The sequence below is a fragment of the Trachypithecus francoisi genome, unplaced genomic scaffold (assembly GCF_009764315.1).
Source record: "Trachypithecus francoisi isolate TF-2019V2 unplaced genomic scaffold, Tfra_2.0 Lachesis_group18, whole genome shotgun sequence".
NCBI classification, from domain to species: domain Eukaryota; kingdom Metazoa; phylum Chordata; class Mammalia; order Primates; family Cercopithecidae; genus Trachypithecus; species Trachypithecus francoisi.
In genome coordinates, this window is record NW_022681463.1 from 590,126 (window position 1) to 613,346 (window position 23,221).

Here is a 23,221-nt window from a genome sequence, read left to right on the forward strand (position 1 = left end):
TTAAAGTCAACGATTTGATTAAAAGACTGAGCAATCGGCCGGGCGCGGTGGCTCAAGCCTGTAATCCCAGCACTTTGGGAGGCCGAGGCGGGCGGATCACGAGGTCAGGAGATCGAGACCATCCTGGCTAACATGGTGAAACCCCGTCTCTACTAAAAATACAAAAAAACTAGCCGGGCGAGGTGGCGGGCGCCTGTAGTCCCAGCTAGTTGGGAGGCTGAGGCAGGAGAATGGCGTCAACCCGGGAAGCGGAGCTTGCAGTGAGCTGAGATCCGGCCACTGCACTCCAGTCCCGGCAACAGAGCGAGACTCCGCCTCAAAAAAAAAAAAAAAGACTGAGCAATCGACCAATGAAGTCTTGACTTTGAAAACCTACTTTGCACTTTGACTCTGCAAAACAGTGGGTTTAACTTTAATTAGGATCTTAATTTCTTTTTTTTTTTTTTTCAGGCGGAGCCTTGCTCTGTCACCCAGGCTGGAGTAGCTGTGGTGTGATCTCGGCTCAGCTCCCGGGCTCCAGCGAGTCTCCCGCCTCAGCCTCCTGTCTAGCTGGGATTACAGGCGCAGGCCACCACGCTCAGCTAAGTTTTGTATTTTTAGTAGAGAGGAGGGTTCACCATGTTGGTGAGGCTGGTCTCGAACTCCTGGCCTCAGGTGATCCGCCCGCCTCGGCCTCCCAAAGTGTTGGGATTACAGGTGTGAGCCACCACGCCCTGTAAGGGCCTTAAATATCTCTTGCCACCATTCTTGGAGGCAGCTGATGAGACAAGTGAAGGAACAACTCCCAGCTGGAGACAATCCCCACGATTGTAAACGCGAGAGTGAGACGCTGCCGGGAGATGGCCTGTCTTGCGCAAGCGCCTGGGCGGGAGGGTCTGCGCCTGCGCGAGCGCCACTCTGGTCAGCCCCGCCCACTGTTCCCGGCGAGTCTGGGCGACTGCGCACGCGCGGCTGGTGAGTGGCGGGTTCGCGCGCAGCTGTGGGGTTGGCTGCGCGCCGCCGAGGGGTTTTGGACTGGGTTAGGTGCCTTTCGTGTGTTTGTTTCTCACCCTTTTTCCAGGGCGGTAGTGGTGGAAGAGTTTAGTTAGCGGTGGCTAGCGGATGCCTGAGGGAAGGAGCTGGCGCTGGCCTGAGAATGGGTCCTGGTTGCTGGTTGGGCGCGGTCGGGCCTCGTGTCCGGGTCGCTGGAAGGGGCCGCGTCCTGGGCCGCGCACTTTGGCTTCCGGGCCTCAGGCAGCCTTGGTGCTGAGGGGAACGTGAACCCCTAGGCTGCGGCAGCGCGTGGAGGCCTTCCTTCCGATTAGAAACAGGACTCGGCCTGCGGTCCTTTCCATCTTTGCTCTCAGAAGTTCGCGGATGGAGTTTGCGAAATACCCGACCAAGCTTGACTGTCCGCTGCTGGAGGGCGGGCACCCGCGACGCCTGTCGCCGGGGCTTCTGAGGCGGGTCCCCTGCCGGGTGCGGGGGCTGCGAGGTGGAATAGACCAGGACGAGGGCGGCTTTACTGCGAAACGGCTTTACGGCTGCTGGCTTGGCTCCAAAGCCAGTAGCTTCGGAGGTGCAGAAGCAGCGCTGGGACGATCCCGGAGGGAGCCACGTGTCAGACAGGAAGGCCTTCCTGATGGGGTTGTGGTTACACGCGGTGTCCATCCCAACGTCGCACTGCACATCTACGACCTGCATTTCACTGTAAGCGTTACCTCCTTTTTAAAGTTAATTTAAAAACAGGATAAATAGAATTCTGGAAAGCAGTAAGGAAGGAACTGTTTGAGGCAGGGGGACTCAAAGATGAAAAGAGAATGAAAACCTTTGGCCCTTTTCTGGACGTAAATTGGATTAAGGGTAGAATCATACAGCAATCTATAAAAAGTATTTGGAGAATATCTAGGCCTTACCCATTCGTAGAGGGAGTCTCGCTCTCCTGCGGTTTACTGGAGTCTGGGATGGCTCCTAGGTTAATGCTCTTTCTGCTGGATCACACTATCTGAACCTAATTTCACACAAGAATGAATGTGGAAATTATAGTATGGTGGTTTTGCCCTAAGTAAATTTGATAACATCGAAATTGAGTAATTTTATACAAAAAGAGACTAACCACAGCCCATGAGAAGGCAGCTAATCCCTGCTTACGCTGCAAGCCAACGTGTCCGACCCTTTGGTCAGGCTGTTCCATCCTTCTGAAATCCTCACTCTTCATGCTTACCTTTCCTTCAGGCGAGTTGAAACTCCACCTGCTCTTTCACTCCTCTCCCCACTCAGTCCCTTCACTCTGATCCCAGGGCTCGAATGGTGCTTCTCTATAGAGGGCCTCCACCTTACCGTTGGTGTTCGCCATGTGTCTGCCTAACCTGGAATTTTTCAGCTGCAGCTTGTAGGGTGGGATACTTCTTTGATGTGGAGGGCTGTCTTGTGAATTTTAAGTTCGGCAGCCTCTACCCACCGATGCCAGTAGCACCCTCCTCCCCATTTATGGCAACCAAAATGTCTCCAGGCATTACCAGATGTTCCCCTTGGCGACAAAAGGGCTCCTCATTCTGTGAGAACTGCTGATCTAGAGTCTCATTAACCATCTAGTCTTTCTCAGGGATGGTTTCTCTTGATTTATTTTTTTCCTTTGAATGGGCCGTACTTTCCTGTTTCTTTGTGAGCCTTGTAATTTTTATGTTGAAAATTAGGCATTTGAATAATAATGTGATAACTCTGGAAGCCTTTGTGTTTGAATGTCTCAGTTCTTAGATGTCTGGCTTCCCGAAAGGGTAAAAAAGAAAAGTAAAAGCATGGGGGAAAGGTGCTGGCCCTTTAAATCTGCCGAAAGTCACTTTAGCCAGAGGGAGAGGGGCTTGCAACAATGACTGCCACCTGTGTCTTTGACTTTCTTATCAGAAGCAGCAAAGGTAGTCAGAACAGATTATTCCAATATTTGAAAGACGGGGCCGGGCGCGGTGGCTCAAGCCTGTAATCCCAGCACTTTGGGAGGCCGAGACGGGCGGATCACGAGGTCAGGAGATCGAGACCATCCTGGCTAACACGGTGAAACCCCGTCTCTACTAAAAATACAAAAACTAGCCGGGCGAGGTGGCGGCGCCTGTAGTCCCAGCTACTTGGGAGGCTGAGGCAGGAGAATGGCGTAAACCCGGGAGGCGGAGCTTGCAGTGAGCTGAGATCCGGTCACTGCACTCCAGTCCGGGCGACAAAGCGAGACTCCGCCTCAAAAAAAAAAAAAAAGAAAGACGGTATTTCCTGTAAGTTTTATGCAAGGTGTTTCCTCAATGTGTGCATAGCCAAGCTGCTCCTGGAACTATTGTGTGTTTACTTAGACGTTGTGTTTGCCTATTTGGCACGTATTAATTACAGGGATAAACTAAAGGCTAAAGTTGTTTACATCATCCTTTTTTTTTTTTTTTTTTTTTTGAGACGGAGTCTGGCTCTGTCTCCCAGGCTGGAGTGCAGTGGACGGATCTCAGCTCACCGCAAGCTCTGCCTCCCAGGTTTACGCCATTCTCCTGCCTCAGCCTCCTGAGTAGCTGGGACTACAGGCACCCGCCACCTCGCCCGGCTACCTTTTTGTATTTTTTAGTAGAGACGGAGTTTCACCGGGTTAGGCAGGATGGTCTCCATCTCCTGACCTTGTGATCCGCCCGTCTCGGCCCCCCAAAGTGCTGGGATTACAGGCTTGAGCCACCGCGCCCAGCCTACATCATCCTTTTAAGCCCTCTCTTGTGTGTGCACAAACCTCATATCACAGACTTCCTGGTGACAACCATAGAATGCCTGTTTTTGCTTTATGCCCTATAGGGGATGTCCCTACCTAGATCCTTCCCACTTATTTAGCAATAAAGGCATAGTCTCAGGTCCTTTCTCTGCTTTGTGCTCTCTGCTCGTGACAGAGTTTCACGTGGCCCCCTGTGGCATGCCATGACCCTCATTTCTGGGGAGAATTGTAACATTAAACTTTCTTTTCATTGGCATTGATCTTTCCATGTCCTCTCTGTCACCTTTATAAATTAAGACTTAAAACAAGAGTGCATGCATAGCTGCTTGTCAGGGGCCTGGAGGGTGAGAATGGGTAGCTGCTGCTGATCAGAGAGCTGAAATTCGCTGAAATTAACCACTATTTACCATCTAAGCCTTCCAATAGACCCTTCAAAAGATTGAGGTGTCCAGTCTTTTGGCTTCCCTGGGCTACACTGGAAGAAGAATTGTCTTGTGCCACACATAAAATACACTAATAGCTGAGAATCTGGGTAGGCCAAGATGGCTAGAGTGCAAGGCTGAGTACCAGAGAGAAGAGAGAAAGAACTCCAAGTATCTGCAGAGGGACCTCCTTGAGAAACTACTGGAAGATAGGGAAATAAACATCTGAAAATATTTGAAGGAACAGTACCTGACTCATTCAAGACCAAGAATAGTGTCTTTTTCTACCAGCTGGACTGGAAAACCTCATAATTTATGGGGCATTGGATAGAGTACTTCAAAGGGTTTTGCCTCAGTAATGGGGTGTAATCAGTTTAGACTAAGTGCTGCTCTGCTCTTGTCTAACAGTCTTGAAAATGAGACCTGAAAGGATCAAATTGTTTCCAAGTAACTAAACTGTGTCTCAGTGCAAATCAAGAATAATTATATAGGAATACAGAAATATACAGCATACAAGTTAAAATTCACAATGTCTGGCGTTCAATAAAACCCATCAGACATGTAAAAAAGCAAGAAAATACAATCCATAATGGGAAAATCAGTCCACTGAAACTGACCCAGAATAGATATATGTTAGAAGTAGTGGACAAGGATGCTAAAATAAATTTATATTCTATGCTTTCAAAAAGCTACAGGGAAGATTGAACATGTTAACTGGAAATATGCAAATAAAAACTCATGTAACTTTTGGAGATGTCTGAGATGAAATGTCTGTGGTGAAAATTACACTGTAGGGGATTAATAGATCAGACACAGAAGAATAGACGATTAGTAAACTTGAACACTGGAAATAGAAGCCATCACAAATGAAATACAAAGAGAAAGAAGTTTAAAATGAAGAAAGCATCAAAGACCTGTGGTGCAATGTGAAGCTGCTAAATGTGTGTGTGATTGGAGTCCCTGAAAGGGAAGGGCAGCAGAAGATTACGTAGGAAATAATGGGCAGAGTTTTTCCAATTTTGGTGAAAAACTATAAACCCACAGATCTAAGAAGCTCAATAAACACGAAGTACAAGAAATATGTAAAAAACCACACCAAGGCACATAATAATCAAATACCCAAAACCAGTAATAAAGAGAAAAACCTTAAAAACCATAGAAAAGAAAGACATGAAGAAAAATAAGAATTACAGCAGATTTTATGTGTGGAAACAATGGTACTGGGGAGGCTGAGGCAGGAGAATCGCTTGAAATCAGGAGGCGGAGGTTGCAGTGAGCCAAGACTGCATCACTGCACTCCAGCCTGGGCGAAAGTGAAACTCCATCTCAAAAAAAAAAAAATCAAGGGAAGAAACAGAAAGCAAATAATGAAATAGCAGGCTTAGCACAATATATCAATAATAACATTAAGTGTAAAAGGTCCAAATGCACCAATAAAAGAACTTACCAGTAAGGATTTATTTTTTATTTTTATTTTTGAGCTGGAGTCTCACACTGTTGCTTGGGCTGGAGTGCAATGGCACGATCTCACTCACTGCAACCTTCGCCTCCTGAGTTCAAGCGATTTTCCTGCGTCAGCCTCCCGAGTAGCTGGGATTACAGGTGTCCTCCACCATGCCTGGCTAGTTTTTGTATTTTTAGTAGAGATGGTGGTTCAGTATGTTGACTAGGCTGGTCTCGAACGCGTGACCTCATGATCCACCCGCCTCAGCCTCCCACAGTGCTGGGATAACAGGCATGAGCCACGCACCGCGCCTGGCCAGGATTTTTTTTTAGAAGAAAATTATGTGCTGCCCACAGGAAACTCACTTCAAAATTAGCGGGGTGTGTGTGTGTTGAAAGTGAAAGGAAGGGGAAAATATATACCATAGAAGCTTTTTAAAAAAAGCATGAGCACTTTTATTGATAGCAGGTAAAGTAGACATAAGAGTAAAGAAGTCAACTCGGTGGTGGCCTCTGCGCAGACCAGATTGCTCGTTCTTGCGCGCCTCTCTCCGCTTTTCCTCGGCAACCATGTCTGACAAACCCGATATGGCTGAGATCGAGAAATTCGATAAATCGAAACTGAAGAAGACAGAGACTGCAAGAGAAATATCCACCGCCTTCCAAAGAAATGATTGAACAGGAGAAGCAAGCAGGCGAATCGTAATGAGGCGTGCGCCGCCACTATGCACTGTGCATTCCACAAGCATTGCTGCCTTATTTTACTTCTTTTAGCTGTTTGACTTGTAAGATGCAAAGAGGTTGGATCAAGTTTAAATGACCGTGCTGCCCCTTTCACATCAAAGAACTACTGGCAACGAAGGCCACGCCTGCCTCTCCCATCTGTCTATCTGGCTGGCAGGGAAGGAAAGAACTTGCATGTTGGTGAAGGAAGAAGTGGGGTGGAAGAAGTGGGGGTGGGATGACAGTGAAATCTGGAGTAAAACCAAGCTGACCCAAGGTGTCCTGCAGGCTGTAATGCAGTTTAATCAGAGTGCCAATTTTTTTTGTTGTTGTTAAAATGATTTTGATTATCTGAATGTACGATTTTTTAAATATGCAAATAAGTTTTAAAACTTAAAAAAAAAAAAGTAAAGAAATCACCAGAACAACAACAACAGAATTACATAATGATGAGTGAATTCATCAAGAACAAACTACAATTCTAAGAGTGTACGTACCAAATGAGAACAATTTAAATTACATGAAGCATGAAGTAAAAACTGAATCCACAATTACAGCTGGGTACTTGAATTCCCTCTCAGCAATCGATAGAACTACTAGATGGGAAACCAGGAAGGATACAGGGGACTTAATAACACCATTAACCAAAAGGATCTATTCACATTTATGTAACCCTTCACCCAGCAACATCAAAATACACATTATTTTCAAGTATTCATGGAACATTTCACCAACATAGGCCATATCCATAGCCATTACACAAACTTCAGCATTTGAAAAAAGTATTGAAATTATACATGCTAGAAAACCTAACGAAAATCTCCAAACACTTGGAAATTAAACAGTGTACTTCTAAATAATATATGAGCCAGACAGAAATTTAAAAGTACACTGAACTGAATGAAAATGGGTGAAAAAGTATACAAATTTGCTGGGATGTTGCTAAAAGGGAATTTAAAGCACTAAACGCTTAAATTAGAAGAATGGTCTCAAAACAGTGTTCTAAACTCCCAGATCAAAAAGGTAGCTTAAAACAAAACAAATGCAAAGAAAGTAGAAGGAAGGAAATGAAAGGCACAAATCAGTGAAATTGAAAATAAAGTCTGATGCAAAAACTTGTTTTTTTTTTAAATTATACTTTAAGTTCTAGGGTACATGTGCATAACGTGCAGGTTTGTTACATATGTATACTTGTGCCATGTTGGTGTGCTGCACCCATCAACTTGTCAGCACCCATCAATTCATCATTTAAATCAGGCATAACTCCCAATGCAGTCCCTCCCCCCTTCCCCCTCCCCATGATAGGCCCCGGTGTGTGATGTTCCCCTTCCCGAGTCCAAGTGATCTCATTGTTAAGTTCCCACCTATGAGTGAGAACATGCGGTGTTTGGTTTTCTGTTCTTGTGATAGTTTGCTAAGAATGATGGTTTCCAGCTGCATCCATGTCCATACAAAGGACGCAAACTCATCCTTTCGTATGGCTGCATAGTATTCCATGGTGTATATGTGCCACATTTTCTTAATCCAGTCTGTCACAGATGGACATTTGGGTTGATTCCAAGTCTTTGCTATTGTGAATAGTGCCGCAATAAACATACGTGTGCATGTGTCTGTATAGCAGCATGATTTATAATCCTTTGGGTATATAGCCAGTAGTGGGATGGCTGGGTCATATGGTACATCTAGTTCTAGATCCTTGAGGAATTGCCATACTGTTTTCCATAATGGTTGAACTAGTTTACAACCCCACCAACAGTGTAAAAGTGTTCCTATTTCTCCACATCCTCTCCAACACCTGTTGTTTCCTGACTTTTTAATGATTGCCGTTCTAACTGGTGTGAGATGGTATCTCATTGTGGTTTTGATTTGCATTTCTCTGATGGCGAGTGATGATGAGCATTTTTTTGTGTGTCTCTTGGCTGTATGAATGTCTTCTTTTGAGAAATGTCTGTTCATATCCTTTGCCCACTTTTTGATGGGGTGTTTGTTTTTTTCTTGTAAATTTGTTTGAGTTCTTTGTAGATTCTGGATATTAGCCCTTTGTCAGATGAGTAGATTGCAAAAGTTTTCTCCCATTCTGTAGGTTGCCTGTTCACTCTGATGGTAGTTTCTTTTGCTGTGCAGAAGCTCTTTAGTTTAATTAGATCCCATTTGTCAATTTTGGCTTTGCTGCCGTTGCTTTTGGTGTTTTAGACATGAAGTCCTTGTCCATGCCTATGTCCTGAATGGTACTACCTAAATTTTCTTCTAGGGTTTTTATGGTATTAGGTCTAACATTTAAGTCTCTAATCCATCTTGAATTAATCTTCGTATAAGGAGTAAGGAAAGGATCCAGTTTCAGCTTTCTATTTATGGCTAGCCAACTTTCCCAGCACCATTTATTAAATAGGGAATCCTTTCCCCGTTTCTTGTTTCTCTCAGGTTTGTCAAAGATTAGATGGCTGTAGATGTGTGGTATTATTTCTGAGATCTCTGTTCTGTTCCATTGGTCTATAGCTCTGTTTTGGTACCAGTACCATGCTGTTTTGGTTACTGTAACCTTGTAGTATAGTTTGAAGTCAGGTAGCGTGACGCCTCCAACTTTGTCCTTTTGACTTAGGATTGTCTTGGCAATGCGGGTTCCTTTTGGTTCCATATGAACTTTAAAGCAGTTTTTTTTCCAATTCTGTGAAGAAACTCATTGGTAGCTTGATGGGGATGGCATTGAATCTATAAATCACCTTGGGCAATATGGCCATCTTCACGATATTGATTCTTCCTATCCATGAGCATGGTATGTTCTTCCATTTGTTTGTGTCCTCTTTTATTTTACTGAGCAGTGGTTTGTAGTTCTCCTTGAAGAGGTCCTTTACATCCCTTGTAAGTTGGAATCCTAGGTGTTTGATTCTCTTTGAAGCAATTGTGAATGGAAGTTCATTCATGATTTGGCTGTCTGTTTGTCTGTTACTGGTGTATAAGAATGCTTGTGATTTTTGCACATTAATTTTGTATCCTGAGACTTTGCTGAAGTTACTTATCAGCTTAAGGAGATTTTGGGCTGAGACAATGGGGTTTTCTAAATACACAATCATGTCATCTGCAAACAGGGACAGTTTGACTTCTTCTTTTTCCTAACTGAATACCCTTGATTTCTTTCTCTTGCCTGATTGCCCTAGCCAGAACTTCCAACACTATGTTGAATAGGAGTGGTGAGAGAGGGCATCCCTGTCTTGTGCCAGTTTTCAAAGGGAATTTTTCCAGTTTTTGCCCATTCAGTATGCTATTGGCTGTGGGTTTGTCATAAATAGCTCTTATTATTTTGAGGTACGTTCCATCAATACCGAATTTATTGAGCGTTTTTAGCATGAAGGGCTGTTGAATTTTGTCAAAAGCCTTTTCTGCATCTACTGAGATAATCATGTGGTTCTTGTCTTTGGTTCTGTTTATATGCTGGATTACGTTTATTGATTTGCGAATGTTGAACCAGCCTTGCATCCCAGGAATGAAGCCCACTTGATCATGGTGGATAAGCTTTTTGATGTGCTGCTGAATCCGGTTTGCCAGTATTTTATTGAGGATTTTTGCATTGATGTTCATCAGGGATATTGGTCTAAAATTCTCTTTTTGTTGTGTCTCTGCCAGGCTTTGGTATCAGGATGATGTTGGCCTCATAAAATGAGTTAGGGAAGATTCCCTCTTTTTCTATTGATTGGAATAGTTTCAGAAGGAATGGTACCAGCTCCTCCTTGTACCTGTGGTAGAATTCAGCTGTGAATCCATCTGGTCCTGGACTTTTTTTGGTTGGTAGGCTATTAATTATTGCCTCAATTTCAGAGCCTGCTATTGGTCTATTCAGGGATTCAACTTTTTCCTGGTTTAGTCTTGGGAGAGTGTAAGTGTCCAGGAAATTATCCATTTCTTCTAGATTTTCTAGTTGATTTGCGTAGAGGTGTTTATAGTATTCTCTGATGGTAGTTTGTATTTCTGTGGGGTTGGTGGTGATATCCCCTTTATCATTTTTTATTGCGTCTATTTGATTCCTCTCTTCTTTATTAGTCTTGCTAGCGGTCTGTCAATTTTGTTGATCTTTTCAAAAAACCAACTCCTGGATTCATTGATTTTTTGGAGGGTTTTTTGTGTCTCTGTCTCCTTCAGTTCTGCTCTGATCTTAGTTATTTCTTGCCTTCTGCTAGCTTTTGAATGTGCTTGCTCTTGCCTCTCTAGTTCTTTTAATTGTGATGTTAGAGGGTCAATTTTAGATCTTTCCTGCTTTCTCTTGTGGGCATTTAGTGCTATAAATTTGTCTCTACACACTGCTTTAAATGTGTCCCAGAGATTCTGGTATGTTGTATCTTTGTTCTCATTGGTTTCAAAGAACATCTTTATTTCTGCCTTCATTTCGTTATGTACCCAGTAGTCATTCAGGAGCAGGTTGTTCAGTTTCCATGTAGTTGAGCGGTTTTGATTGAGTTTCTTAGTCCTGAGTTCTAGTTTGATTGCACTGTGGTCTGAGAGACAGTTTGTTATAATTTCTGTCTTTTACACTTGCTGAGGAGTGCTTTACTTCCAATTATGTGGTCAATTTTGGAATAAGTGCGATGTGGTGCTGAGAAGAATGTATAGTCTGTTGATTTGGGGTGGAGAGTTCTATAGATGTCTATTAGGTCCGCTTGGTGCAGAGATGAGTTCAATTCCTGCTGGATCCTTGTTAACTTTCTGTCTCATTGATCTGTCTAATGTTGACAGTGGAGTGTTGAAGTCTCCCATTATTATTGTATGAGAGTCGAAGTCTCTTTGTGAGTCTCTAAGGACTTGCTTTATGAATCTGGGTGCTCCTGTATTGGGTGCATATATATTTAGGATAGTTAGGTCTTCCTGATGAATTGATCCCTTTACCATTATGTAATGGCCTTCTTTGTCTCTTTTGATCTTTGATGGTTTAAAGTCTATTTTATCAGAGACTAGGATTGCAACCCCTGCTTTTTTTTGTTCTCCATTTGCTTGGTAGATCTTCCTCCATCCCTTTATTTTGAGCCTATGTATGTCTCTGCATGTGAGATGGGTCTCCTGAATACAGTACACTGATGGGTCTTGACTCTTTATCCAGTTTGCCAGTCTGTGTCTTTTTTTTTTTTTTTTTTTTTTTTGGACGGAGTCTCACTCTGTCGCCGGGACTGGAGTGCAGTGGCCGGATCTCAGCTCACTGCAAGCTCCGCCTCCCGGGTTCACGCCATTCTCCTGCCTCAGCCTCCCGAGTAGCTGGGACTACAGGCGCCCACCACCTCGCCCGGCTAGTTTTTTGTATTTTTTAGTAGAGACGGGATTTCACCGTGTTAGCCAGGATGGTCTCGATCTCCTGACCTCGTGATCCGCCCATCTCGGCCTCCCAAAGTGCTGGGATTACAGGCTTGAGCCACCGCGCCCGGCCCAGTCTGTGTCTTTTAATTGGAGCATTTAGTCCATTTACATTTAAGGTTAATATTGTTATGTGTGAACTTGACCCTGCCATTATGATATTAACTGGTTATTTTGCTCGTTATTTGATGCAGTTTCCTCCTGGCCTCGGTGGTCTTTACATTTCGGCATGTTTTTGCAATGGCTGGTACTGGTTGTTCCTTTCCATGTTTAGGGCTTCCTTCAGGGACTCTTGTAAGGCAGGCCTGGTGGTGACAGAATCTCTAAGCATTTGCTTATCTGTAAAGGATTTTATTTCTCCTTCACTTATGAAACTTAGTTTGGCTGGATATGAAATCTGGGTTTAAAATTCTTTTCTTTAAGAATGTTGAATATTGGCCCCCACTCTCTTCTGGCTTGTAGAGTTTCTGCCGAGAGATCTGCTGTTAGTCTGATGGGCTTCCCTTTGTGGGTAACCTGACCTTTCTCTCTGGCTGCCTTAAGATTCTTTCCTTCATTTCAACTTTGGTGAATCTGGCAATTATGTGTCTTGGAGTTGCTCTTCTCGAGGAGTATCTTTGTGGCGTTCTCTGTATTTCCTGAATTTGAATGTTGGCCTACCCTACTAGCTTGGGGAAGTTCTCCTGGATGATATCCTGAAGAGTGTTTTCCAACTTGGTTCCATTTTTCCCTTTATTTTCAGGCACCCCAATCAGACGTAGATTTGGTCTTTTTACATAATCCCATACTTCTTGCAGGCTTTGTTCATTTCTTTTTCTTCTTTTTTCTTTTGTTTTCTCTTCTCGCTTCATTTCATTCATTTGATCCTCAATCGCTGATACTCTTTCTTCCAGTTGATGGAGTCGATTACTGAAGCTTGTGCATTTGTCACGTATTTCTCGTGTCAAGGTTTTCATCTCTGTCATTTCGTTTATGACTTCTGCATTAATTAGTCTAGCTGTCAATTCTTCTACTCTTTTTTCAAGATTTTTAGTTTCTTTGCGCTGGGTACATAATTCCTCCTTTAGCTCTGAGAAGTTTGATGGACTGAAGCCTTCTTCTCTCATCTCGTCAAAGTCATTCTCTGACCAGCTTTGATCCGTTGCTGGCGATGGGCTGCGCTCCTTTGCAGGGGGAGATGCGCTCTTATTTTTTGAATTTCCAGCTTTTCTGCCCTGTTTTTTCCCCATCTTTGTAGTTTTATCTGTCTCTGGTCTTTGATGATGGTGACGCACTGATGGGGTTTCGGTATAGGTGTCCTTCCTGTTTGATAGTTTTCCTTCTAACAGTCAGGACCCTCAGCTGTAGGTCTGTTGGAGATTTTTTGAGGTCCACTCCAGACCCTGTTTGCCTGGGTATCAGCAGCAGAGGTTGCAGAAGATAGAATATTGCTGAACAGCGAGTGTACCTGTCTGATTCTTACTTTGGAAGCTTCCTCTCAGGGGTGTACCCCACCCTGTGAGGTGTGGGGTGTCAGACTGCCCCTAGATGTCTCCCAGTTAGGCTACTCAGGGGTCAGGGACCCACTTGAGCAGGCAGTCTGTCCGTTCTCAGAACTCATCCTCCGTGTTGGGAGATCCACTGCTCTCTGCAAAGCTGTCAGACAGAGTCGTTTGCATCTGCAGAGGTTTCTTCTGCTTTTGTTGTTGTTGTTGTTGTTGTTGTTAGCTGTGCCCTGTCCCCAGAGGTGGAGTCTACAGAGAAGGCAGGTTTCCTTGAGCTGCTGTGAGCTCCACCCAGTTCGAGCTTCTCAGCGGCTTTGTTTACCTACTTAAGCCTCAGCAATGGCGTGCGCCCCTCCCCCAGCCTCGCTGCTGCCTTGCGGTTAGATGGCAGACTGCTGTGTTAGCAATGAGGGAGGCTCCGTGGGTGTGGGACCCTCCTGGCCAGGTGTGGGATATATTCTCCTGGTATGCCTGTTTGCTTAAAGCGCAGTATTGGGGTGGGAGTTACCCGATTTTCCAGGTGTTGTGTGTCTCAGTTCCCCTGGCTAGGAAAAGGGATTCCCTTCCCCCTTGCGCTTCCCAGGTGAGGCGATGCCTCGCCCTGCTTCAGCTCTCGCTGGTCGGGCTGCAGCAGCTGACCAGCACCGATTGTCCGGCACTCCCTAGTGAGATGACCCCAGTACCTCAGTTGAAAATGCAGAAATCATCAGTCTTATGTGTTGCTTGCGCTGGTAGTTGGAGACTGGAGCTGTTCCTATTCAGCCATCTTGCTCCGCCCCCCCCAAACATAAAAAAACTTATGTTTTAAAAGAGATCAATTGGCCGGGCGCGGTGGCTCAAGCCTGTAATCCCAGCACTTTGGGAGGCCGAGACGGGCGAATCACGAGGTCAGGAGATCGAGACCATCCTGGCTAACACGGTGAAACCCCGTCTCTACTAAAAAAATATAAAAAACTAGCCGGGCGTGGTGGTGGGCGCCTGTAGTCCCAGCTACTTGGGAGGCTGAGGCGGGAGAATGGCGTAAATCCGGGAGGCGGAGCTTCAGTGAGCTGAGATCCGGCCACTGCACTCCAGTCTGGGCGACAGAGCGAGACTCCGTCTCAAAAAAAAAAAAAAAAAAAGAGATCAATAAAATTAATGAACCTTTAATAAGAAAAAAGAGAAAATAGAAATTACTGACATTAGGAATGAAATGGGGATATCAGTACAGATCCTGAAGACGTTAGAAACTATTAGACACTGCTATAAACATCTCCATACATATAAATTTTAACAACTTAGATGAAGTGGACCGATTCGTTGAAACTACAAACTACCAGAACTCACCCAATATGAAATTGATAATGTGAATAGCCCTGTAAGTATTAAATTGAATTTGCAGTTAAAGACCTCTCAGAAAAGAAATTTTCAGGCCAGGCAGGGTGGCTCATGCCTGTAATTCCAGCACTGGGAGGTCAAGGCGGGTGATCACTGGAGGTCAGGAGTTTGAGACTGGCCTGGCCAACATGGTGAAGCTCCATCTCTACTAAAAATGCAACAATTAGCCAGGTGGGGTGGTGGGCGCCTGTAATCCCAGCTACTCGGGAGGCTGAGGCTGGAGAATCACTTGAACCCAGGAGGTAGAGGTTGCAGTGAGCCGAGATCGAGCCATTGCACTGCAGCCTGGGTGACAATAGCAAAACTCTGTTTCAAAAAAAAAAAAAAAAATTTCAGGCTTTAAATGCTAGGGATACTGTAACAAAATACCATAGACTGGGTGGCAACTATAGACCAATATACCTCATGAAGATAAGTGACAGAATCATCAGCAAAATGTTAGTAAATATGATCTAGAAGTACATAAGAAGAATTATATACCACAATTAAGTGGAACCTATTCCAGGAATGTGAGACTGGTTTAATAGAAAATCAGTCAGTTTAATTTATATCATGAGGTTAAAGAAAAATCACGATTGTATAAATTGATATCAAAAAGTTATTTGAAAATTTAACACCCATTCATGACCAAACTTGGCAAACTACTAATAAAGGGAACTTCATCATCTTAATATAGAACATCTACACTCTGGGTGCAGTGGCTCACACCTGTAATCCCAGCACTTTTGGAGGCTGAGGCAGGAAGAGAACACTTGAGCTCAGGAGTTTGAGACCAGCCTGGGCACCAAAGTGGGACCCCATCTCTACAAGAAATAAAAATGTTAGCTGGGCATGGTGATGCACGCCTGTAGTCGCAGCTACTTGGGAGGTTGAGGTGGAAAGATCACTTGAGCCCAGAAGGTTGTGGCTGCATCGTACTTAATGGTGAAAGATTGAATGGTTTCCCACTTAAAATCTGGGACAAGCATAGGATATCTGCTCTTACCACTCCTATTCAACTTACTAGAAGTCCTGGGCAGGCACGATGGTTCATGCCTGTAATCCAGCACTTTGGGAGGCCGAGGTGGGCGGATCACTTCAGGGTAGGAGTTCAAGACCAGCCTGACCAACATGGCGAAACCCTGTCTCTACTAAAAATGCAAAAAAAAAAAAAAAGTTGCTAGGTGTGGTGGCAGGCACCTGTAATCCCAGCTACTCAGGATGCTGAAGCAGGAGAATCACTTGAACCCGGGAGGTGGAGGTTGCAGTGAGCCGAGAACACACCATTGCACTCCAGCCTGGTGACAAAGAGAGACTCTGTCTCAAATTAAAAAAAAAAAAAAAGGTCCTAGCCAGTGCAATAAGGCAAGAAAAGGAAATAAATAGCATCTAAATTGGAAAGGAATAAATAAAATGATTCCTGATTACAGAGATGATTTTCTTTTCTTTTCTTTTTTGAGATGGAGTTTCCCTCTCCTTGCCCAGGCTGGAGTGCAATGGTGCGATCTCGGCTCACCACAACCTCCGCCTCCCGGGTTCAAGTGATTCTCCTGCCTCAGCCTCCCAAATAGCTGGGATTACAGGCATGTGCCACCACGTCCAGCCAATTTTGTATTTTAAGTAGAGATGGGGTTTCTCCATGTTGGTCAGGCTGGTCTTGAACTCCCGACCTCAGGTGATCCGCCCACCTCATGCCTCTCCTGGGATTACAGGCATGAGCCACCACACCCGGCCAGAGATCATTTTCTAAGTATAAAATCTCAAGGAATCGCTAAAGGATCTAGAAATAATGTAAGAGTTCATCATTTTTACAGGATAGATCAAAACACAAAAATCAGTATTTTTGTATATTAACATTTAACACTTTGAATCAAATTTGAAAAAATTCATTTACCATTGCCACGTCTCCCTGCTCCCTGAAATGAAATTGATATAAATCTAACAAAACAAGTGCGGGACCTGTGTGTTGAAAATTATAAAGGACTGATGAGGCCGGGAGCAGTGGCTCATGTCTGTAATCCCAGCACTTTGGGAGGCCAAGGTGGGCAGATCACGAGGTCAGGAGATCGAGACCATCCTAGCTAACACAGTGAATCTCCATCTCTACTAAAAATACAAAAAATTAGCTGGGCGTCGTGGCAGGAGTGCCTGCAGTCCCAGCTACTTGGGAGGCTGAGGCAGGAGAATGGCATGAACCCGGGAGGTGGAGCTTGCAGTGAGCTGAGATCGTGCCACTGCACTCCAGCCTGAGCAACAGAGCAAGACTCTGTCTCAAAAAAAAAAAAAAAAAAACCTGATGAAATAAATCAAAGATGAAGTAAGTAAATGGAAAGATGTGCCATGTTTTATGTTTTATGGATTGGAAGACCCCCCAAAAATAACGATATCAATCCTCTCTAAATTGATATGCAGTTTTAACACAATGTTTATCAACTTCCCAGGAAGATTTTTTTTTTGTAGCTGTTCATAAGCTTATTTTAAACTTTGTAGAGAAAGGCAAAGGAACTAGATGAAAACATTTTTTGATTAAGAAGAGTAAAATACGAAGAAACATGCCAACTGATTTTAAGACTCAGTATTCAACTTCAATCATCAAGAATGGTATTTTCAGTAGACCCAGATCAGTGGGACAGAACAGAGAACCCAGAAATAGACTTATACAAATGTCCCTAACCGATTTTTGACAAAGGTGAAAAGGCAATTTCAAGAATAGCCCTCTCAACAAATGTTGGAGCAATTTGTACATCCACACACAATAACAACAACAACAAAAAAGAACCTGACCTAAAACTTTTATGTGACGATTAATTAATTCAAAATGAATCATAGATTAAAATGTAAAGTTCTACATATAATAGAAAAAGTTTTATATAAAACGTCTTTGGGGCCAAACATGGTGGCTCACACTTGTAATACCAGCACTTTGGGAGGCCAAGGTTGGCAGATCACCTGAGGTCAGGAGTTTGAGACCAGCCTGGCCAACATGGTGAAACCCCATCTCTACTAAAAATACAAAAATTAGCCGGTCCTCGTGGCACATGCCTGTTATCCTAGCTACTCAGGAGGCTGAGGCAGGAGATTCACTTGAACCCGGGAGGCAGAGGTTGCAGTGAGCCAAGATTCCGCCACTGCACTCCAGCCTGTGAGACAGAGTGAGTCTCCATCTGAAACAAACAAAAAAAACTTCTTTGGGACTCTGTGGTTGACAAATCCTTCTTAGCACCAAATACAAGATCCATAAAAGAAGATGATATATTGAGCTATAGCAAGACACATGAGCAGAAATTTCACCAGAGATTAAAAAGAGATGGCAGATAGAAATATGAGAACACGTTCAACATTAAGCATTCAGGAAATGCAAATTAACACTGCCAGAAGCTAGCACTACACACACATTGAGACAGCTAAAATAAATACCAAATCCTGGTGAGGATGCAAAGGGACTGGATCTCTCAGATACTGCTAGAGGAAATGCAAAATGGTACAGACACTCAAGAAAAATGTTTCGCAATTACTTACAAAAGTAAACCATTTACAAAAGACTACATATTGTATGATTCAATTTGTAGATGGGATTTTGTTATGTGCAGAGTAACCAAATACATACAGACAAAGTAGATTAGTGGTTGCCTAGGACTAAGTGTGGATGGCGAGATAAGTGTGCCATACGCTAATAGGTATGACAAAAAAAAAAGAGCAAAACTCTTTTGGGAGTTTTGAAAATGTTCTAAAATTTGATTATAGTGATGGTTGCACAACTCTGAATATACTAAAAGTCATTGAATTATACACTTTATTTTTTTATCTTTTTTTTTTGACACAGGTTCTCGTTCTATTACTCAGGCTGGAGTACAGTGGTATGATCTTGACTCACTGTATCCTGTGCCTCCGGACTTAAGCGATCCTCCCAACTCAGCCTCCCATGTAGCTGGGTCTGTAGGCACATGCCATCACACTCAGCTAATTTTTAAAAACATTTTTGTAGAGACAAGGTCTCACTGTATTGCCCAGGCTGGCCTCAAACTCCTAGGCTCAAGTGATCCTCCTGCCCCAGCCTCCCACCTTCCACCTGAATTGTACACTTTAAATAGATGAATTGTATGGTATATCAATTAGATCTCAATAAGGATGTTTTAAAATTTGCACATTTCACTTCAATAGGCATTTCAAAAACAAACTACATGATTGCAAAGAGAACCCTGACTTCTCTGGCCACAGTAAACCGCATAGTACAGGGATTCAGTTCTTCATTTGATAAAACTCTCTTTTAATTTATCATCATGAAATAAATTTTTTAATGTCCTCAAACACACTCTAACCATGAAATCCAACATCATACTCTTGAACATTTATCCAGAGAAATGAAAATTCCTATACATTATACGGGAATGTTCACAACAGCTCTATTTGTAATAGCTTAAAATTAGAAACAGCCCAAATGTTTTAGTGGGTGAATGGTTAAGTAAAGTGTGGCCATACTATGGATTGCTACTCAGCAATAAAAAGGAATGAATTATTGATATACAGAACATCCTGGGTAAATTTTAAACCATGCTGAGTGAAAAATGACAATCTCAAGTTGTGTAATGTATGATTCCATTTATCTAAAATTCTTGAAGTGACAAAATTATTGAAATGGAGAACAAATTCATGCTCTCCAGGGGTTAGGAATGGAGGGTGAGGTGGGAGAGGATAGTAATGACTTTAAAAAGGTAGTACAACTCATCTCTGTGGTGCTGGTATATTCTGTCTCTTATCCAAGGAAGTGTTTTCATGAATCTACAGTGATAGCATTATATAGAACTATACACATGTGCATACATGTGCAAATAAATGTGTGTAAAATGGTTGAACTGAACGAGCTCTGTGGATTGTACTGTTCATTTCCTGGTTTGACATTGTACTGTAGTTATATAAGTTGTTACCATTGTGGAAAAATAGGTGGAAGGATACATGGGATGGACCTCCATTATTTTTGCAACTTCCTGTGAATCTGTGATTATTTCAGAGTAGAAAGCTTAGGAATGAGAATTGGTGTAGAAAGTAGAAATATTTATGTCCAAATTATCAGATTCCTTTCCAAAAGATTATGCCAATTTAAATTGTTATCTAAATTAGAGAGTATACCAATATCCCTGCATTCTCATCAGCATTAAGTATGTCCATTATTTCGATGTATTTGTTTTGTCTGTGAATTCTTTTTAATTTTTATTTTTTAGAATATGTATATTTTTTAATTTTAAAAAAATGTTTTATTTTTATTTTTAATTTTAGATTCAGAGCATACATGTGCAGGTTTTTCACATGAGTATATTGATTTGGGTGATGATGGAGTTTGGGTTTCCAGTGAACCCATCACGCAATATTGAACATAGTATCTGATAGGTAGTTTTTTCAATCCTTCCCCCACTCTTTCCCGCTCCTCTTTTGGAGTCCCCGGTATCTATTATTTCTGTCTTTATGTCCACCTGTACCCATTGTTTAGCTCCCATCTGCAAGTGAGAGCATGTGGTATTTGGTTTTCTGTTTCTCTTTTATTTCACGAAGGATAATAGCCTCTAGCTGCATCCATGTTGCTGCAAAGGACATGATTTCACTCTTTTTTATGGCTGTGTGCTAATCCATGGTGTATATGTACCACATTCTCTTTATCCAGCCCATCTTTGATAGGACACTTATGTTGATTCCATGGCTTTACTATTGTGAATAGTCCTGCAATAAGCAGACTAGTACAGGGATCTTTTTGTTTTCCATAGAATTAACTAACTTACATTCATACCAGCAGTGTATAAGCATTCCCTTTTCTCATATCCTTGCCCGCATCTGTTGTTTTTTGACTTTTTTTGAGAAAGAGTCTTGCTAGAGACTAGAGAATCTACAGGCTAGAGAGCAATGGCACAATATCAGCTCACTGCAAGCTGTACCTCCCGGGTTCACGCCATTCTTTTGCCTCAGCCTCCTGAGTAGCTGGGACTACAGGTGCCTGCCACCAACCTGGCTAATTTTTTTGTATTTTTAGTAGAGACGGGTTTCACTGTGTTAGCTAGGATGGTTTCGATCTCCTGACCTCGTGATGTGCCTGCCTGAGCCTCCCAAAGTGTTGGGATTACAGGCCTGAGCCATCGCGCCCGGCCTATTTATTGACTTTTTAGTAATAGCCATTCCGACTGGTGTGAGATGGCATCTCATTGCGATTTTAATTTGCACTTCTCTGATAATTAGTGATGCTGAGCATTTTTTCAAGTTTCTTGGTACTTGTGTGCCTTATTTTGATCGTGTACTTTGCCCACTTTTTAATGCAATTCTTTTTTTTCTTGTTGATTTAATTAAGTTTCTTATAGATTCTGTATATTAGTCCTTTGTTGGATGCATAGTTTGCAAATATTTTTTCTGATTCTGTAGGTTGTCTATTTACTTTGTTGATTGTTGTTTTTGCTGTGTAGAGCTTTACCATTGGTCAATTTTTGATTTTGTTGCAATTACTTTTGAGGTCTCAGTCATAAATTATTTGCCTAAGCCAGTGTCCAAAAGAGTTTTTCTTATATTTTCTCCTAGAGATTTTATAGTTTGAGGTATTACATTTCAGTCTTTAATATGTCTTGAGTTAATTATTGTATCTGGTAAGAGGTAGGTGTCCAGTTTTACTCTTCTGCAAATGGCTAGCTAGTTTTCTCAGCACCATTTATTGAATAGAATATCCTTTCCCCATTATTTATTTTTGTTGACTTGGTCGAAGACCAGTTGATTGTATGTGTGTGGCTTTATTTCTGGGTTTTCTATTGTATTCCATTATGTATATATATATATTTTTAACCTGTACCATGCTGTTTTGGTTATTATAACCTTGTAGTATAGTTTGAAGTCAAGTAATGGGATGCTTCTGGCTTTCTTCTTTTTGGTTAGGATTGCTTTGGCTATTACATTCTCTTTTTTGGTTCCATATGAATTTTAGAATTTTTTTTTAATTCTGTGGAAAATGATGTTTGTAATTTGTTAGGAATTGTATCGAATCTGTAGATTGCTTTGGGCAGTGTGATCTACTCTTATGTTGACCAACTGTTTCTCATACTGAGGATATATAAGCTAGCCAAAATATGATACATGATTTATATGCCATAATTTGTTTGATGTATATATAAATAAAACTATTCAGAAGAAATTGGCTTTATATGTTTTAGGGAGACATAAGACATCAATCGGTGCATGTAAGGTATATATTGGTTTGGTCCAGAAAGGCAGGACAACTGGAAGTGGAGGGCTTCCTGGTCATAGGTAGAGTCAAAAATTTTTTGATTGGCAGTTGGTTGAAAGAGTTAAGTCATTATCTTGGAATCAATGGAAAGGAGTGTCTGGATTAAGATAAAGGGTTCTGGAGACCAAGGTTCTTATTATTCTGTAGATGAAGCCTGCAAGCAGCAGGCTTCAGCGAGAAGCGATGCTAAATGCCTCTATCAGACCGAAAAAGGTGCCAGACTCTTAATCTCTCCTGGGTCCGGAGAAGACCTGGAAAGAGAAGGGGCTTCTCTATAGTATGTAGATTTTCTCCACATGAGACAACTTTTTAGGGCCATTTCAAAATATGTCAAAAGATCGGGTGCAGTGGCTCACACCTATAATCCCAGCACTTTGGAAGGCTGAGGCAGGCAGATCACGAGGTCAGCAGATCGAGACCATCCTGGCTAACATGGTGAAATCCCGTCTCTACTAAAAATACAAAAAAGTAGCCGGATGTGGTGGCGGGCGCCTATAGTCCCAGCTACTTGGGAGGCTGAGGCAGGAGAATGGCGTGAACCCAGGAGGCGGAGCTTACAGTGAGCCAAGATTGGGCCACTGCACTCCAGCCTGGGTGACAGAGCGAGACTCTGTCTCAAAAAAATAAAAATCAGAAAATATATTTGGGGATATTGGGGATAAAATACTTCAACTTCTTTTGGGGCCTCTTATCTGTTGTGTGTGCTATACTAGAGTCAGATTGGAATTTGATATCTTATTGTTACAAAGTCTGTTTTGTCACTCTTTAGATCTCCGTTTTAATGTTAATACTGGTCAGTTGTGTCTGAATTCCAGAGGAAGGAGAGTATAATGAGACATGTGCTTCCACCGTGGCCTGGTTTTTCAGGTTTACTTGGCCCCAGAAGAGGGATTTATTCAGTTGGCTGGGGGGCTTAGAATTTCATTTTTGGTTTACTTGTATAAAACTCACTTCAGTTTGGATCCTTGCTGTTAAATAAAATTTTTAAAAAATCATTTCTGGATGGGAAGGGGAAACAAAATCTGCATAGAATGTTTATTTCTCGATCTGCAGGTTATAAACAACTTGTGAAATGAGTGATTTGGAAGATGACGAGACACCCCAGCTTTCTGCCCACGCCTTAGCAGCTCTCCAGGAATTTTATGCTGAGCAAAAACAACAAATTGACCTAGGCGAGGATGATAAATATAACATTGGAATAATAGAAGAGAATTGGGTAAGTAAATGGCATTTCACAGCCATCAGGAAGTATTGATATGAAACCTACTCTGTGCATTAGTCCAGTGTTTGTCTCACCTAAAACCGGAATCTCTGTCACCTGTCGTTTGGGATCTGAACTTCTCTATGGGGAGCTAAGACAGAAAGCAGTTAGTGAACATTTTAGAACAGTGTAACAGCTTTTCTTGAACAGCTGTTCTTGATTCTGACTATCAGGCTGGTTGGTGATCAGAAGATGGGGTTTTTCAGATAAGGAGATAATGATGCAGGATTTTTC

General features: G+C 42.6%; 1 protein-coding gene and 1 pseudogene across 3 annotated transcripts in view; both read left to right on the forward strand.

Annotated features, from left to right (window-relative positions):
• The first annotated feature begins 832 nt into the window (after positions 1-832).
• The window catches only part of EEF1AKMT1 (EEF1A lysine methyltransferase 1), a 52,067-nt gene continuing 29,678 nt past the window's right edge, over positions 833-23,221 (forward strand). For 2 of the 3 annotated variants that reach the window (XR_004428876.1, XM_033177050.1), the window contains exons 1-2: positions 1,558-1,689; positions 22,780-22,942. Coding sequence is in view for 2 of the 3 variants with exons in the window: in XM_033177050.1 (XP_033032941.1) it covers positions 22,799-22,942 (144 nt within the window). In the remaining variant the exon portion in view is untranslated. Of the gene's footprint in view, positions 955-1,557; positions 1,690-22,779; positions 22,943-23,221 lie in introns of those variants that run through there. The other variant, XM_033177051.1, reaches the window with a different exon arrangement.
• LOC117063340 lies at positions 5,859-6,432 on the forward strand (annotated as a pseudogene).